An 18,676-nucleotide genomic window follows, 5' to 3' on the forward strand; every position below is an offset into this window, starting at 1 on the left:
TGCAGCATGTGGAAATGGACTGTAGGCTGCCTCCCACCCCACAGTGCTTACTTGTTGGAAAGTGCAGGTCTTTAACATAACAGCAGTAAGATGAGTAACGTTAAATCAGTAATTCTGTGTTAATTTGAATTGCACACGCTTTACTGTAAAGGAGCTTTAGGTACTTATATAACAGTGCTTTCAGAAATGTGAATATTGGGCAAAGCTGACATGAAGCAAAGGGTCATTCTAAAATGTAACCTCCAAGTTAGCAAACATCTTGGCCTTATAAAAGAAGGAACGATTATTTTGTCTGTTGTGTTTTCCTTTGTGAGAAATAGATATTTGTGTGGCATTTGTTTTGATTGAATTACAGGATGCTGTAAACTCGAACTCAGACTGTGCTGTACTAAGCAGATGTCTGCCTATACATAGTTCACTTGTTTTCCATGACTGTTTCTTTTTTTCTGAATATCTACAGTTTATTTCCCTGTTATGAAGGGTCAGATCCCCTGATCTGATGAAGACCAATGGAGATGTTAAATGATCAACTGGGATAACCTAACTGTTTTGCTGACTGAAACTGTAGACCTCTATCAGAAAAAGGCTTAGAAAAAGGTTTAGAAATAAAATAACAGAAGTTTCACTTCGGTTTGCGTGGTACTTTTTGCAGCTACAGTCACTTCCAAATACAGTTCAAGTAATACTGTAGATCGAGCTTTAATGGTTAGACTGCCAAGGTTGGTAGACTGGTTTTAATAGTTTCTCCTAACCGGTGAAGAAGATTCAGCTTTGACAGTTTTTCTTTTTAAAACAAATTGTAACATTGGGTAATAATAGTAGGTAGTAATGCACAAGCGTAATGGATCTGTGCATTTGCTCTTGCTCTGATATGGAAGGAACATTTCACATTTATACTGTTGTAGTGTATGTTTCCTAATGAGAGTTGCAGAGGATAGAAATAATTGGATGTCACCTCCCAGGTACCACTCTGTTTTATTTATGAATTGCCTCCATTGTTGTCAGCTTTCCTTCTTGCATGAGGGTTCCAGTTGTGATTGCTGATTATAAATAGTGGTGAAAAATCCCAGGAGCTAATAGGAAGAGCAGGAAATTGCTCAAGGCTTGGAGCCTACTTTGCATACAAAGAAGACCTGGGTTCAGCTGTTCTCACTAAACAGGTCTGCAATCCCACTGACTCTTCCTAGTCTTGTACACACAGAGTGTAGCCTGCTGCCATGACAGAGTTAACTTTCCTTAGTATTCCAGAGCAAGAAGATACCGAGGTCATTGCTATTGAGTTTTGTTGAGCTGTTGACATCCTCTGAAGGACATATCTGGATTATTCTGGCACTGCAGCATTAATATCAGGTGTTTTGTTTCAAGGCATTTTAAAATATGTCATGGTTCATACTTCAGCAGCTGTCACTGAAGTAGACCTAACACCACGTGGCCAGCTATCTTGTTTTAGAAGACCAAGATTCGGAGCTTCTGTGCTTTTACCATGCTGAACTGGTGAACTCAGTTATGCAAATATTAACACAGCACACTTTTCTTTCTTTATGGCTCTTAAGACTTCCTTCTTTCCTTTTGAAGTGGCAGGGGTGGGGTGTACCTGCTTGATTTACCTCCTGCTCCGCCTCCTCTGTGCACACTGGCAGGGCTATTTTTTGATCAGTATTTTGCTTCCTCTGTATAACATACAGCAGGAGAGAAGGACCTAGATTAAAAACGATGAACCCTGGGTGTCTTATGCAATGGCCTGTAGTTTAGATGCTCTATACTGTGGTTTGTTACAAGTTTAACACTTACTGCATGAGCGATCTTTATTCTGTTTGCTAAACAGCAGATGGATTTAGCACTCTCTCTTCCCTTTTTAGCTACTATGCAAGAAAACATTCATTAGAATTTGGCCCTGTTTTTGTGTACGTTCTGCTGAGCTGACTTGTCATTATTGCTCCAAGGCTTTCACTAGCTTCTGAATTGAAGTTTCTTCTTTAGGAACTAGAACCTGTAGTGAGTTCTTGTTGGGCAGAAGCTATTTGTGCTTTAGAGTGGTGGCTTTGAAATCTCTTTGGGGGGAGGCTTTTGAAAATGGAAGTTAGACCTGCTTGAATTTGTTTTCTGCATTGCCCCCAGTGCTCTGCAGGGACTGCACTGTCTTCTCTGCCCCAGAGTTAAGAAGAAAGGGAAGAATAAAGTACTAAAAAGTAGATCGTTCTGGGGTGGTTGTGCTGGAGATTGGTTATTGCTGCTTCTGAAGCACTCAGCGGTTTTCCTCTTCAAGAATAATTATCTGTATTACAGAGCCTTGGTTTTAATAGCTTTATTTGTGGAATTACGCAGGCTAATGTGAGATAAAACCGTTCTATTATGCTTAACGTATGTATGTGGCAACTTGGAATATGAACTTCATCTTTGCAGAGCTGCTGTTGCTAGTAGGTTAGTTCTGCTTTCTCATTTGTCTTGTCTTATAGGTTCTTCTAGTCTGAGAAGGGCAGGCTTATTTCTGACCCAGTTCTACACTGAAAGCTTAAAAAAATAATCAATTACCAAATCAGATGAACAGATGAACTGATACTGTACATATATTGTTTCTAGATTTCTCCACAAACTTTACATAGGGAATCTTAACCTAGTTAATTTTTCTTTAAATAAAATGGATGGAGATAGAGAGCCATAGGGAGAGTACATGTCCATCTAGATTAAAGCGCCATATGGTAGAATTCTGTCTCTTTTTACAAACATTTGACTAGAATAATTGTTTACATGGAAAAAGCAATATTATGAAAAATTCACTATACTTCATTGTTGTTATAGGAGGTGAGGTACAGCTATAAATATTGCAGAAAATGTAAATAGTTGTGTGAAAAATACTTTGAAATTTGAAAAGCCGGGAGCAGCAATGCTTTGGATTTTTGTTAAATCAATTTCTCTATTGTTTCTACTACCTTTTCCCTTTCTTTTCCTAGGTGCATTTTACCTTGTATTTGAATATATGGACCACGACTTGATGGGACTGCTGGAATCTGGCTTGGTTCATTTTAATGAAAATCATATTAAATCATTTATGAGACAGCTGATGGAGGGCTTGGCGTATTGCCATAAGAAGAACTTTTTGCACAGAGATATAAAATGTTCAAATATTCTACTAAATAATAGGTATGGATATTTCTTCAAGTATATAAAAAATTTTATGTTAACAATATATTTAAATCTTTCTTTTAAACTTCACAGCTCACCTGGTTTAAGTCTTTAGCAAAGCTTTTTTTAGGTTGCCTAATTGCTTTAAAATCAAATGTAAAATACTAATCTGGTAATGTTATTGCTTAACACTGGATCCTGCAATTGTTTGTTAAACTTACCTGTGTTAAAACAGCAGGATTAAAACTTGAATCTTTTAGGTCAGAGTATGGGGGAAAATTATCTGCGTTGAACTATATTAAAACAGAATTTTAGGAAATAAGCACTTGATGTGTGTTCATTTTTGTAATGTCATTTCAAGATGATGTGTGGCTAAGTTGGTTCTTTGTGACAGAATTCTGAGGTCCTCGTTCATTAGTCAGGATAATGCTTTAAAAGAATATTTTATCAGGCATGTTCAAACATGCTTTGGCTTGCGTCAGTCAAATGGGAGAAGAGTTTGTTTCTTACTTTTTAACTGCTTGGAATTCCAAATCATAGTAGTAAACATGCTTTCGTTCAGCATGCAACAGAAGCAAATAAAAAGCCTGTGTGAAGTTAGCAGATAATTTCAGCACAAAACTGTTGTTCCTCAAATCCAGCAGTACTAAAACCGGTGAGCAACTTTAAGAGCAATGTTTATAAGAGCAAAAAAGGTTTTTTACAGAGCAGGTAGTCAGCTTGGGGAATTCATTGTCACAGGAGGTTTTCAGGGTAGTGTCAGAAGGGATGAGACTCATTCATGGACAGCATCATTAACACCTGCTCCAGGGAATAGACAAGAATACCTGCTTTAGCATCCTTAACACAATGGTTGTGGGTGGTGGTGAGGTACAAGGAAGATGAGTTCCAAAGTGAGCAAGTTTGCATGTTCTCCAAAATCTACTTAGCTGCTGTTGGAGGCAAAATACTGGGCAAAATGGATCAAGGGTCTCTTTTGGTAGGGCCCTAGTTTTGTCTCAGGTTCCTCAGAATTACATTTTCCATTTTTTACTCTATTTTTTTCTTATAAGAAACTAATATTAGACTATTTTCAATTCTGGCTCCCAACACAGTCTTGCCAAATGACGATACGGACTCCTAGGCAGATGTACACATGCCTCCACATCCCTCACTGTGCCCACTCACCTCATCTTGCGTGCCTCCCTGGTGGTGCTGTCTCTGTGCACCACTGAGGTGTAAGCTGGCAGGGGAGAAGCATGCATTACGGTAGAGGTGGAGCTTTCTGCTGTACTGTGCTCTCCCCACTCCATGATACAGAGATTTTCCCCCTAAGATTTTTTTTTTGAGCACTCTTGGATGTTTCCATTAGAAGAAGAAAAAGTTCATGGTTGATCTGAATAATTTTATGCCAGTGTTTCTAAAATCCCATTACCAGTTACAGCCTGAAGCCCGTCACGTGGCTTATATGTCTTTTAGATAAGCAACATAAATGTCTTGCTCAAAAATTCATTTATCTTCCACAAATACGGTTTCTCAGGAGTAAGCATGTACATTTGAGGGGAACATTTCTTTGTTTATGGTGGTGTTACGGCAAGTCCAAGCACACATCTGAGGGGAAAAATTGAATGGAAACTATGACCTGTATGTTTTATTATCACAAAATGGTCATTCTTACATCAGCAAGTCTTGCCCTAATTTGATAAAATAACATGTATTTGAAAGTGACGGAAGTTTTAAAAGCTCATAATTACAGAAAAACAAAATCCCCATGCAACATTGCCACATTCAGTTCACATGTTAGAGAAGCTTGCAAACAGCTTTCTGTTTAAGTCATCCAGACTTTACAGATGGCGGGGGCTTCTGGTCACTGAGCAGTGCCTTTCAGCTGGGGAAACTGCCAGGCAAGAGCTCCATATCTTCTAGTCTTCTCCTCATCTATGGGAAAACTCAAGAAGGGGTTAGGGATTGTGTCATTCAGCAAGTTGGCTGCTGGCAAAAATAGAAGCCCTTATCTGGTCAGTCACCCTGATTTAAAGGCTGTATTTCAGCTTTACAGAGCAGAACAGGACTTTGATGGCTTCCTAAAAGGAAGTATGACTGCTGATGGGTGGTTGCTGTGCAAATGCTTATGCTAGCAGTAAGGCATGAGAAAATAGCGGTTTCCTCCCTCCCTTTCTTCCTGCAGAGTGACTGATTTGAATGCTTTACTGCGTACACCTGAATTTGGCTAACATCTGGTGATGTGAATGCCATTTGATGATCACCCCTAATTTTGCTATTCAGTAAGTTAGTGTATTTGTTTACTGAAGAGATGCACAGATTGTGAGGCAGTGCCTCCTTGTTAACGTGGTTTGGTGAAGTTCAGTTGCAGCTGTCTCAAAATCTCAAACTGCACCTCCTTTTTGGGGAGGGAATCTTAACAGGATTAACCACTAAATAATTCTTTGCTTTTTCCACCAGAGGGCAGATAAAGCTTGCAGATTTTGGGCTTGCTCGGCTGTACAACTCGGAAGAAAGGTAAGATATAACTATACTGTGAAAAAGCATTCAGAAATTCAATCTTTTTGCATAACTCCAAGTATTAAAAGGGCCAGAAAAGAAGAATGTTTTGTCTAGAGGAGGAGATGTTACTGTACTGTAATACAAGTAATTGCTTAGGAAATGGGAAGAAGTGCACGTTGTCTTACACTGCATAAAAACACAAAACTCTCTTTGTGCAAGTGTATTGCTTTTCCAAGTGTTCCAGATAAATAACTGTAGAGAATGGCAACGTATTGATTGGAAATGAAGAGTTGCAGTTCTAAGTAGGCTGCATCAGCATGTAGGTTTTTACTTAATATTAGTTTCTGGTCCGGTAACCGTAAAGTATAGTCTTCCTGTTGGTCTACCTAGGAAAAGTTTATTTAAGAAAAGTGAAAATTTTTGCTGACAAAAATCAATATACAGTTTCTTTTCAAAAAGCATTACTTTTTTGTAAGATTTAACCTTACTTTTGAAGAGGTTAATTGTATTCTTTAGGCAGTCAGTCCTGTTACAGAGATACAAGTTTAAATAAAAGTTATTCTGAAACTTCTTGTGATTTGTGCTTCTGTTGTTCTTGGCTTCATTATGCTTGTACTCCAGGAAACAGGTGCACAGTTTTTATGATTAAGAACTTCCAATATTTGTATTGTAATGTTATGTATTTGTCACGTGGAACTGGATTTTCAAAATACAGGCTGAATGTTTATTACACTAGTATGTACTAGTATGTACTTTCATTTCTGCATGCCTGATTTGGGAAGTAATATCCACAATGTTAGCTTCACAAGTTTATTGTTTTCTCACAGGCCTCTGAGCTTGTTGTTGAACCTGATAGCATTAATTTCACTGTCTTCTGAGCTATTATTTCCAGAACAAGTGCTTAAGTACAGTTATGAAAACTATTGAGCATAGTAGCAGGGTAAGATAACCTTAAGCAGCTGCTGGGCAATTAATTATTTTTTAATGTACTTACAATAAAAGGGATTGATGCCATCCTGCCTTCTTATTTTACCATGTACCTATTTTTTTTTCTTCTGGTTTACTATGGATTTTTTAATGTCTTTTTAAAAATTAATTTAGGTTTTGTTTGTTAACCTAACTGTTCATTAAGAATTGAATGACTGAAAGTTAAGTGTCTTTATAGTGCAAATAACAGATCTTACTATACATCAAACAGCAACATTATTACCTCATTATACATAAATGAAACCAAGATTAAAATGTAATTATGCTAGCTAATAGAATTGCCAGATGAACTTGAGAGCATAACTAGAACCTCATTAGTAGACTTTTGACAATTCTTTTGTCATTCATTTTCCTTCTGAGTAGCTTCTGACCTCCAGTAACAGATGTAATTACTGTGTATAATAGGTGCTGCTTTAAATTCCTGTATTTCACATTTGTTTTACTGTTGTTCAGAATTATATCCTTTTGAAAAGGGTCCAGAATTTAGTAGGAGCATAACAGGGAGGAAATAAAAATTTAATTTTAAATAAATTCCTATCAGTTGTTGTAGTTGTGTTCCTTTAAATGTTTTTCTGGTGGATTTAATATGTTTGGAGTAGGAGATATGACAGATTGTGCAAGAAAACATCTGTTCAAATAAAAAGCACCATATACTAATATATCAGGGGTATATCTGTAGAGAAAGTCCATACCATGTAAACATTTCATAGAGGAATGCTCGCTTCAGAGATAAATATGATAAATGATGGGATTGTTTCCAAAAATATACTACATTTTAAAAATTCATTGGCAGTTTTCTTAATGAAAAAAGACTTGGGTGATTTTGCAGAAATGATACCTGTACCACATACGTTACAAGAGCTTGTTAGACTTCATGCTATGCTTGTTCAAACACCACACTTAATGCTACTCTGCTTTCTATTTTGAGTTACCTGGTGTTGGTTAAGAGTGAATTATTAAACCTGAAAGAATTTCAGGATCACTTTTAAGACACCTTGCTTGAAAAAACCCCAAAACCTAACATCTGTTGTTCTCCTTTCCATTCTGAACTGTTAAAGCCGTGTCTCAGCCTGTCCACAAAAGATGTGTCTCTAAGATAGTGGAAATCCTTGCCTTAGTGTGAGGATGGAAAGGATTATTCCCAGTGACAAAAACTTCTGGTTAGAGCTGTAGAGAATTAGAGATGTTGTGAAATGTTGGAAGATATTGGAAGCATTCCAGGCTTTGGAATCAAAATTATTGAAGGATGTAGTTCAAGAAAAAGGCTTTGTCTGTTTTGCGTCTACTTACAGAGGGGAAAGTGACTTTTTTTCAAAATGCTTGTAGAGGTCCTATGTCCAGTATTGTAATAATCAATAGTTGCCCAGAAATGACTGGTTTTATCCAAGCAGGTCCTTTTCCTGAAATGATTAGCAATGTAATAAATACACAGTATCCCTACCTGAATAATAATTGAGATACAGAATTCGCATAGCATAGAGATGACTATGTGGTTATTACTTATATCTTCAATCTGTCCTTTGATAGCCTTAGTCAGATGGTTGTGTTTGCTTTTGTGCAGTTGCAGCTTTGCAGGACTAAAAGTAGGAAAAAGGAGCAGAAGATTGTACTGTTTTAAGAAGTAAGACTTCACAGAAGTAAAGTCCTCAAAGTATCACCTTTTCAGAAATGAGATCATAGTAAAATGATAGCCTTCTCTTTTTCCTCCCCCCAACAGCCGACCATATACCAACAAAGTTATTACATTATGGTATCGGCCTCCTGAACTTCTGCTCGGAGAAGAAAGATACACGCCAGCTATCGATGTCTGGAGCTGTGGGTAAGAGTTTGGTACAGAAGTGTAGCAAGTGTAAGAACAAGCCAAAAATTTGTGTTTGTATCACTCTATACTGAAAGCCATAACAATGGAATTAATTGTGCAAACCTGTTTTACAGCTGCATCCTGGGTGAACTTTTTACAAAAAAGCCAATATTTCAAGCAAATCAAGAACTTGCTCAACTGGAACTTATAAGGTAACTTGCAAGCGCTGCCACAGAGTAGGTGCCTCATAAACGGTCAGATTTCTTTTGTTAGTGTTAAAATCAGAGGTAACGCACTGCAAACATTTACAAGTACTCAGTTATTGCCCTGAATGAGATGTTAGTGGGTTTGAGGGGCGTATAAAGCAAGTGACTTTTGCTTGGACATGGAGAAGTGTTTTTTTGAGTACTTTGTGGTGCTAGCGATGTACGGTTGAATAGTAAGGGCTTTTTGTAGAGCAGCTGGAGTTGCCTATTGCTTAAGTTGTAAAGGGAGAGTAGTCAAAATGCCTGTTATTTTTTAAGATGATGTTACAACTTCCTTACAGCAAATCAAAGTGAAAACATGGGCAATAATAAGGACAAGTGGGATTTGGGAGGAGTAGGTACTTTGCATGCTACTGGCCTTGAGGTCTTGTTTCAAGCCTTACACGTACACACCTGGGCTTTATTATTTTTGTGGGAATATTTTCGGTCCCTTACAAACTGACAGACACTTTATGGAGGTAAAAATTCTGTTTCTTTCCTTATCTCAATAAACCATAGAAAGATATGTATATAACTCAGTGGAACCAGATTATCTTTTTTTTTTCCCTTTATTCAGCAAGCAAAAATTGCTCTTGATTCTGATATCATAATTAACCTCATAAGTGAGGAGAGGTCCTCTTCCTAGAAACAAGGGGAAAAGAGGGTGAGTCCTACAGAACTTCTAGAACCTGAACCGTAAATGGTCAACATTATTTTAAAAGTTATATTGAGATGTTTTTCAAAACAGATTAAACAGCAGTGGGTTTCTGTGTAATGTGTTATTAGCTGGCCTGGAAAAATTAAGGTTTTAGGAGGTGCAAAGCATATCAGTGGTGATTCTCAGTGTAAGGATAAGAACTAACTCATGAGTTGGGAAGTTTTTGCTTTTGAGCACTAGATGGCATTGAAGGACATCACAGTGCAGTCATTTGAAGTTTTCTCTGTGTGTATCTCTGGTACTGCAAACTAAAATTTTGCAGTTTCCTTCTGCTGGAAGGAGGCTGGCAGCTATCTGTAGCTCATTTTTCCTCTTCACTGATACTATGCATTTTTGGCTGTTTTAATGTAATATATAATTTTTATCAACATCTCTGCCACCACAATGTTACAGTCAACAATTCTACATTTATCCTTTGTAACTTTAATGTTCCAAGATAGAGCTGAAGTAAATTCTGATAGGAAAAGATAGATTTGTTTGGTTTGGTTTGGTTTGGGTTTTTTTGTTTTTCCTGTGAAAAATTGCATAGCCCAACCAGCAAGTCAGTTTGGTTTGCATAGCATTCAGGGCATAACTCATAGCTCATTAGGTCTCTTACACTAACTATTTAAATCAAATAAATAGGTGAAGTGAACTAGGGAGATGTATTTGCAAGATGTCCTTTTATGACTGCCTGCATCAGAGTTTTAAACCTTGCATGTATTATAAATTGATTCTTCAGTTCTTCTGCTTAGAAGTGTGGTGTTGGTCAACCTGTGCTTAGCCATCCTTGGTTGGAAAAAATGGGTGGGGATGGAGAGGGAGGAATGAGACTGTGGGCAACTCCTTTTGTGGAGATAGATTAGGCTTGAGATAGAAAACTCGTAATATACAGATCTTCTGCCCTTAGGCCTTAGTGAGATTTTTTTTGTCCCACTTATTTCTTCTGTGTCAACGAAATCCTCTTTAGTCTTACACCTGTCAGTGAAAAGTGCTTTTTCAGCCATTTTTTATCTTTCTTCACCGGCATTCGGAGCTTAAGGGCATAAAAGTTAATTGACACTCTAAACATGGGATATCCAGTTCTCCAAGTACCTGCAGTACTGTCCAGACAGAGCTGGTTAAGTTTTTCAAAACATTTGTGTGGAGGATGCTTTAGATGGGGTGAGGCAGAAACAGTGGACTTCTTAAAGTAAGTTTAGTTTGTGCAGAGTTGTTATCCTTCATAGAAATTCACCATTATTTAATGGCATTGGATAGTGGAGACACTCTAGCTAAAAGAACCTGAACATTAAAATTAAAAATTATTTTTGTATTCACTGTATGTGCAAGAATAAAATGAGAGTTGTGCTCACTCTTCGTTTTGGATCTTATACCCCTTTTTTCTCTTCTTTTTGGTACAGCCGAATTTGCGGGAGTCCATGTCCAGCAGTGTGGCCTGATGTGATAAAATTAGCTTATTTCAACACAATGAAACCAAAGAAGCAGTATCGTCGAAAACTAAGAGAAGAGTTTGCTTTGTAAGGATGTAGAATTACTTTAGTCAACTGTAATAGCATTAAGTTTTCCTGGAGACTTGATAAACGTCACTGTTTTGTGGAGAATGAATATAGATTAAATGTAAACTAAAATGGCTTTAGGTTCTTATCCTTCCCATGATACCCACAGAGCTTCTATTAACCCTTATTTAATGTGAACTTCAAGAAGAGGGAAGGAGGCCCTAAAATTTCAGCCACCTGTCAGCTTTCACCTAAGAAAACATTTATTTTCCATGATTGGTACACCTGCTTGTTGTCCCTGTCCAAAAAACAGCTCAGAATACTTAATTGTTTTTATCAGGACAGCTGGCTACAACTAACTATGTAGCCTGGGTAACATTGCAGTCTTTTGGGTTATAAATTCATTCAACACAGAGGAGTTATCTGAACTGTGTGTTCTAAAGAACCACCATAGGACTAGTTTTATGCAAATATCACACATGAAAGTTATGGAAAACAGCAGCAAACGTATTTTGAAGGGTTTGTTCCCCTCCTTCAGTTACCATGGGTTTCAGGAAACATGTGTCATCTTGTTCGTCTTAACGAGACTTATCTTTAAAGCAATAGAGTTATTGTCCCTGGACCAATCAAAACTGCAGCTCCCAGGGTGCTAAATTCCAAAATGTAAAGTAACAATATAGTCTTGGTTTAAAAAGTTGTGGGTTTTTTTTGTAAGGACAATGTTTCAAGCAATTAAACCACACAAAGCAAAGAAAGCTTGGGTTGTATGCTTGCACAGGGAATAAAAGGTGAAATTTATCTCTGCCTCTTACTAACAAGCTCAAGTTGTGAGTGGGTTTTGTTGGGATGTAAGTTATCTGAGGACTTAATGACTTATTTTGGAAGGGGTGTGTTTATTAAAAATTTTCACAGAAGTGTGTGATTTGAAATGAAAATGCGATGCTCTTCTGTATTTTGCTCTTCTGCAGCATCCCACCAGCTGCATTAGATTTATTTGATTACATGCTTGCTCTGGATCCCAGCAAGCGCTGCACAGCTGAACAAGCTCTTCAGTGTGAGTTTCTGCGAGATGTGGAACCATCTAAAATGCCTCCTCCAGAGTAAGTAATTTCCTTTGGTAAGGGTCCTTACCTCTACAAAATGTGAACATGCACTGATTTAATGATGCTCATTGTGTTTCAGTTAAAGTAGGTGGTGACAGAACCAAAGTGTTGATACGTACAGTTGTTTAATGGTGATTCTGCACTAAAATGGTTGTGCAGCTGAGTGACTCTTACACCATGATAGCAGTTGTTGTGGGGATCTGAGAACTGTTCCATTTTTTTATTCCTAGAACTAGTTACTGAGCTAGTGCCTTTAAAAAAAAAAATATATGAATGTCCCTAATGTTGAAGAACCATTATTTCCCTTTTATCTCTGTTTAAGAGTGTCTACTTTTTCCAAGGGTTTTTGGGTCCTCCATGAATCTGAATTTCCTTCTTTGATGGTAGAATGGCATTGGGTGTAGAATCCTGCAAAGGTACCTGAGAGTTAAAGTGAAATACCATATTTTGTTTCCTGTCTCGGATGAGATTCTTGGTTTTACAGGCATGAGAAGTGAAATACTTTGTGCAGGGTTTTTCCTGCCTGTTTCTCTGAGAGGACATATAATGTCCAGTATGGTTTTTGCAGTGACTTGATTGTCATTGTAATCAGTACAACTCATACTGGAACAGGGCCTGAGGAAAACAATTAAAAAGTATTACAGAATCTCTGCAGGTTTCAGTCTTCCCTCAAGATAGCTGTCAGAACACAGAACGTTTAATATTTGAGTGAATTCTACCTTCAAGGTAGCCAGTACTGACTTCTTTTTATTAGTTACCAGCTGGGAAAAATGTTTGAGTCGTATCTAAGAATTTTATTAACAATCTCTCGAGACTTACCTGTTATATGCACAAGGCTATTACTAATGCTCCTGATACCTGAGGCAAAGAGGTTTCATTGCCTGCATATGACTATATATCACTGTCTGAATATCAATAATCGGCAATCTTAGACTATTCGCTAAAATCTCAGAACCGCTTGTACAGCATGTTGCTTATATACATTTTAAAGTAATGAATGGGAAGAAATTTGGTTTTTTTTCAGGGGATTGGTAGTGCATTCATTCTAGAAGCTGATATATGGAAATTCAAAACAAACTAGTTGTTGGTGTCCTTTTAAAAATTAAGAGAAACCATACTCACTTCTGACAGTGTGCACAGGAAAGTGTTGACTGTTGTTCTCTTAAAAGAATAAAGTTCTGCTTTGGGAAGAAAGAGCTGTTCATTTAAAGAAACTGACAGTGCTGATTGCAAGGACTGTCGGATACTTCTCACAATGAGTTCTTGCTTGCTTCCAGTTGTTTCTGACTAAATACCTGGCAGGTCTTTGACCTGCTGTGCGGAGGGCGAGAATAAAGGAAGGAGTTGCCATAATTCCCTTTTCAGTGGCTCTTGTCGTCTGTCACCTAATTTTTCCATGTTCCTGAGTGAGGGAACTACAGACAGTTATTAATATGTAATAGGAAAGCAGAAGGCACTGTTTTTACTGCCTATCTCAGTATTTCCATTATCTATGGGATAAGTCCCTGTTCCTCAGGAAATCAGAATTGGGATGCCTGCAGGGAACAGTAATGGAAGGACAGAACTGTCGGCAGATGAGTTCCTCAGGAGACTTTTGCCTCTACTTTTATCTGTCTTAAAGGACTGGAATATCACTTGTTCTTCCTAGTATCCTGACTTTGCTATTGTAAAGTGCTGTTTTTTCCTGCAATTTTTTTTTTTCCTATTTTTGTCATTGTCTGTGCTGTACAACTATAGATACTAGATAGCCACGTCTGTTACTGTGGACAAATATTTGAACTCATGAGGCAGTAGTACTTTTACAAGCAGACAAAATAAATAGGTCACCTGGACCCTGAAAAAAACACTTTCATATTGATAATTCTGTTACCTGTTACTCTGCAAATTCTGTTTCATAGAAAGTGTGCAGCATTGATTTTGAAGTTTGAATTGCACAAATATTTAGGCGCAAGTAACATTGATTCTCATTTTAAGATACATGTTCCCTGTTTCTGCCAGAGGGATCCATGCTTCTGAAATGGGCAATCAATGAAGAGATTTCAGCCAGAAAAAGCAGATTTGAGATTTTGCTGGCTTTGGGTGTTTTCTGACGTATTTCTGAGTTGCAGTAGGTTCATCTTTCATATGTTACATGATGCGTAATTTGAGCATTTATTTTACCAGCATGATTAAAAAACATTAAAAAAAAAATTCTGAGATAGAACTGATCATCTCTAATCATTCTTTGCAGTCTTCCTTTGTGGCAGGATTGCCATGAGCTGTGGAGTAAGAAACGCAGAAGACAGAAGCAGATGGGCATGACTGATGACAGCACAGCAGCTAAAGTCCCTAGGAAGGATCTGTCTCTAAGTATGGATGAGAGCAGAACCAACACCCCACAAGGCATGCAAACTTCTTCCCAACTCAAAACTCAGGGCAACTCTAGTGTAGCACTTGGTCAGTAATATTTTCAGTTCTTATAATTACCTTCTACTTGGATTGCACCTCTAGAAATTTTAGATATTATTTTCAGAGTACTGACGTCTCCTGGATTCTTGAGGGAGGAACAGTATTGTAAGTTAAATCTTTGTTACAAAAGATTTACCTTTGCTTTTGGAAACTAGGTGTTCCTTATAAGTTTTACTTTATTTTTGAGTCTGGTCAGAGCAAGTACCTTGCTCTGTATTTTGAGGGGATTTTTATCTCTTGCTCATCTATAATTCTTTGTAATCCCACAAGTCAGCTGCTGCTTGAAGTTCCTCACAATCTCCATAGATTGAAGGAGCTTTATAGGTATTGATAAACTGATCAGAAGGCAGATTTTAGAACAATCATCATTTCAGATGAAACAGATTCCCTCTGTATGTTGTGTTAGGTCTTCAGCTTTCCAAGTTGTTCAGGCTGAACCAGCTTTTAAAAAAACAAATACCAACCCCCCCCCCCCCAACCTGGTAGAACAAGAAGTATCTACCTCTGTAGATTGCACAACAATTAATTCTGAAACTGAACCAAAGTATCTTGCTTGGAGACCAATTTTATGAATATAATATAAAGAGTAACATATTGGTTTCCTATGGGGACACCATTCGAGATACTCAGCAGTTTGGTGATAGTTCCCTCATAATACGTAGAAATATACGGAGTAACAATACCAAATGGATACCTGATAAGTTTCATTTAGACCATTTTTGATGGTGCAAGGTGACCATAAATCCTATGGCACTGGTACAGGAGTTCACCTGAAGAAAAACAGTAAATGCATTCACAGGGTCTGAAAATTCTTTAATACTAACCATCCTGAATCAACTCTTCATTTAACAATAGAGCAGAGCTCCAAATACACTGTGCAAAGATATATAGAAGAGAGTTCTTTTGATCATATTTTATTGCAATTTATTGCCTCTTGCTCCTGTTTCTCATTGTAAGCCAGCTGTGAGCTTCTGCCACTCCATATGTTTAGGCTGAAGTTTTGAAAGTGTTTTCAAGCATGACTTTCTGTAGCTCTTAAAATTTTTTTCCCCTGCAAATGAAAACTGTATAGAAGTTTAAAGAGTCCAAAGGACAGTAATTTTGTTTGTGCTTTCCTAACAGGTAGCCCAATGTTTATTAGTCATTAATACTAACCACGCAAACTAAACTAAACAAATAGAGAAGGAATCATTCAGGCCTATATTGCTGTTTGCCTGTATGTACATAGAAAAATATCCAGGTAGAAAAGAAGACAATTTAATTTTCAGTGGAGCTTAGACAGTTCAGCATAGAGGTGTTTTCTGTATTAAGCAAAACACTTCTGGAAGCCGTAATGCACCTTAGATAATGTCATCAATAAGGCACACTAAAGAGTGCCAGGTACAAATGCATGCTTTAAACATAACTGTTGCATTTGTTTCTGAGCACCCCAAAGGAAATGGTTAAAAAAACCCTTGGATCAATTGCTAATGTGGTGGTGCATTAGTGGGACCCCTGGTTATTGCATCTTGCAGTTTAACAGGAGCTATGTAGAGCTCAATAATTCTGTCCTGGTAGAAACTGCCAGATTTCCCAGAATACAGTTAGCTCTTGGATTGGACTGGATGGAATAGGTAGATTAGTTTCCCTGTTTGGCATCTTTCTGATGAATTTTCCCTGAGAGAAGTTTGAGTGTTGAGCATACCATCCTCAGATGTTACAAAATCAACTGTTAAGCATGACATCTGAGTGAGCAGCAGTAGTGTAAGGCATTAGAAGTGATGTTTTTTTTCTGTATTGCCAAATAAAAGGTTGTTTTATTTTTATATTTATATAAAAATAGAAAATCACTGAAGTTCCTGGATCCTGCCTGAGTCAGTTCCAAGTGTTTGTATACTGGTGCACGTCCACAAGTAGGGTAGTGGGTTGTGGGTTTTGCAGCACTTTCCAGCTGTGCTGCTCTTAGTCTTGCAACGCAAATACTGAATATTTTTGTGTGTGCAACAGTTTTTTCAAGCATGACTTTGAATCTGCTATGAATTAATATATTGGTGAATTAGCAGAATGGCAGGGATGGAAGAGGACACAATGTGTTTGTGTTGATCTGAGTTAAGAAAACTCAGGGCTCTGCCAGCACAGTCACACGCTCATTTTTTGATTTTTAACTACTTTCTTCTCTAAGTCATCCACTCATAGGGCATGTTGAAATCCATGCTGCTTCACTTCTCCTTTCAAAGTAAACTGCCACAATGGGTGTTTGAAACTAAGAAACTACTTTGATATACTGACTTCCTTATTCAGATTCCTCATTCATATTCCCCTGCATCATCATCTTTTATTTGTGGCAAGTAAGCTTAATTTCATTGAAGAAGTTGTCTAGCATCATAAACCTGCATTTTTCTGCTACTCAGTGCTTGACTTCTTGTCCTTCAAACTCAGCCCTTGCTTTTGCATTTGTACCACTAGCTTCTGGATCACCTAGAGCCTGGTCACTTGAGCAGGTGTTAGAATCCAGATGCTGAATTAGAATGGCCCCATAATATCACTGGAAATGTGTTTTGCAGGTGGCTGCTTTTTAACTGAGCAATGGGATATGTCAGAGATAGGAGATTTTGCAGGGATTGGAAATCTTACAGCTGCCTAAAGCAGGTGGCCCTTAAGCCCCAGCTTAGTTGTATTGTGGAAAGTTGAGCTCCAGCTTGATGTTTCTCATCTTTCCCAGTGAGCGTGCGCACGCCTTGGAAGTTGCTTTCTTTATACTGGATCTCACTATTCCATTTCCTATAGATACTCCCCCAAAGGCAGTTCATATGTAAAAGCATTCCATTCCCACGTCGTGCAAACCCATGCTTTGCCAGTTGTGTCAGTCATGCTAGATTAGTCTTAATTTTTGAGTATCTGAAATATGCCAGTTCTAAATAATACTTAAAACCACCTTTTTTGTCTTTAGCAAAAACAAGCACTGGACAGCAGTTAAACCAGAATGAAGTGGCAATCCTGCTAAACCTGCTACAGTCTAAAACAAGTGTTAGTTTGGCACAGTTTGCCCAAGTGTTGAATATTAAGGTAAACCCAGAGACTCAGCAGCAACTAAATAAAATAAATCTTCCTGCTGGAATTTTGTCAGCAGGTGAAAAACAGTCAGAACAGCAGCAGCCGCCGCCTCCTCCACCACCGCCGCCTGAACAGGAGCCTCTAAAACAGCCGACCGTCACACAGCCTCCTGTGCCACCACCTGCTCAGCTGAGTCAGCCTAAAGTTGAGACTGATGCTGCCCAGGCAGCTGTACAGAGTGCGTTTGCTGTTCTGTTGTCTCAGTTAATAAAGGCTCAGCAAACAAAACAAAAAGATTTTGTGTTGGAGGAGAAGGAAAATGGATCAGGAAACGAAATGTCATTACAACTCAGGCAGCCTCCAGAGCCCACCACTCCTGCGTCTGTCAGCCGGGACGACGTGGAATCTCCGGCACCCGGCTACCCACATCTGATCAAGTCATTATACACGTCTGCAGGTACTGGAGGTCTTTATTGCTAGCCATCAGCTAACTTGAACGGTGGAGACATAATAGTTTGGGGATAAAGATGTTAACCACATGAGTCTGTGAGAGTATAGGAGAGATAATTGATTTTGTCACATTTGAAGTCTGGCTCATAGAATTTGTGTCGTACTGTAACAGGTGCCATGCGGACAGAGCAAACGATGATCCCCACTCTAAGAGGTACACAAGTGCTGGTGGTATTTCTGATTAAACGGTCACATTGATCATTGTTCTGGGGGCTTGGGGTTTTCTTACTGGTGGTTGTGGTGGAGAAGACAGTCTTCTCTAGCGAACTCATAGATGGAATTGGCCAGTTTTGAGTGTTTGGGTAAAGCCTGTTTTGGGGAGAGAGTTTTTTTTTTGTTTGTTTTTAATGCTGACTAGAGCAATTTGTTAGTGTCAAATGCGGTAAGTGGTTACCCATAGCTGTCACTAACACATGGTTGAAGGTTTCCATTGGGGTATAGTAGTGGCTTCCTTAGTCCTCTCAAAGTTTAGAGCTCTGTTGTTGATCTTTTTGGATTGCTGTTTCAGTCTTATTATATGGTGGTTTATGTATTGCTCTGTGGTGTTTGCAGCTGTTGAAAGAAATATTCTGAAGTGGTTTGGGGGTGTTGTTTGAGGTTTTTTTTGGGTGGTGGATTTTTTTGTTCATGGTTTTTTTAACTTTTAAGTTTTGCTGTTCCTTGATATGGTGGCCTTTTGTCCCTCAAGACTTTTATCCCTCTTTGCAAATCTTTTCTGGTCCCCCTTTAAATTTTCTAGTGTCTGT

The 18,676-nt window shown here is 38.2% G+C and overlaps 1 protein-coding gene across 1 annotated transcript in view; it reads left to right on the forward strand.

The window, feature by feature from the left end:
• CDK13 (cyclin-dependent kinase 13) overlaps positions 1-18,676 on the forward strand; it is a gene marked incomplete at its 5' end in the record, with an annotated part of 33,119 nt that overhangs the window by 12,670 nt on the left and 1,773 nt on the right. Inside the window, 8 exons of the mRNA XM_010078184.1 lie at positions 2,952-3,141; positions 5,566-5,622; positions 8,312-8,413; positions 8,530-8,607; positions 10,741-10,857; positions 11,805-11,936; positions 14,170-14,379; positions 17,327-17,877. Coding sequence (XP_010076486.1) covers positions 2,952-3,141; positions 5,566-5,622; positions 8,312-8,413; positions 8,530-8,607; positions 10,741-10,857; positions 11,805-11,936; positions 14,170-14,379; positions 17,327-17,877 — 1,437 coding nt within the window. The remainder of the gene's footprint in view (positions 1-2,951; positions 3,142-5,565; positions 5,623-8,311; positions 8,414-8,529; positions 8,608-10,740; positions 10,858-11,804; positions 11,937-14,169; positions 14,380-17,326; positions 17,878-18,676) is intronic.

This window comes from Pterocles gutturalis, unplaced genomic scaffold, assembly GCF_000699245.1.
Source record: "Pterocles gutturalis isolate BGI_N339 unplaced genomic scaffold, ASM69924v1 scaffold34353, whole genome shotgun sequence".
Lineage (NCBI taxonomy): Eukaryota > Metazoa > Chordata > Aves > Pterocliformes > Pteroclidae > Pterocles > Pterocles gutturalis.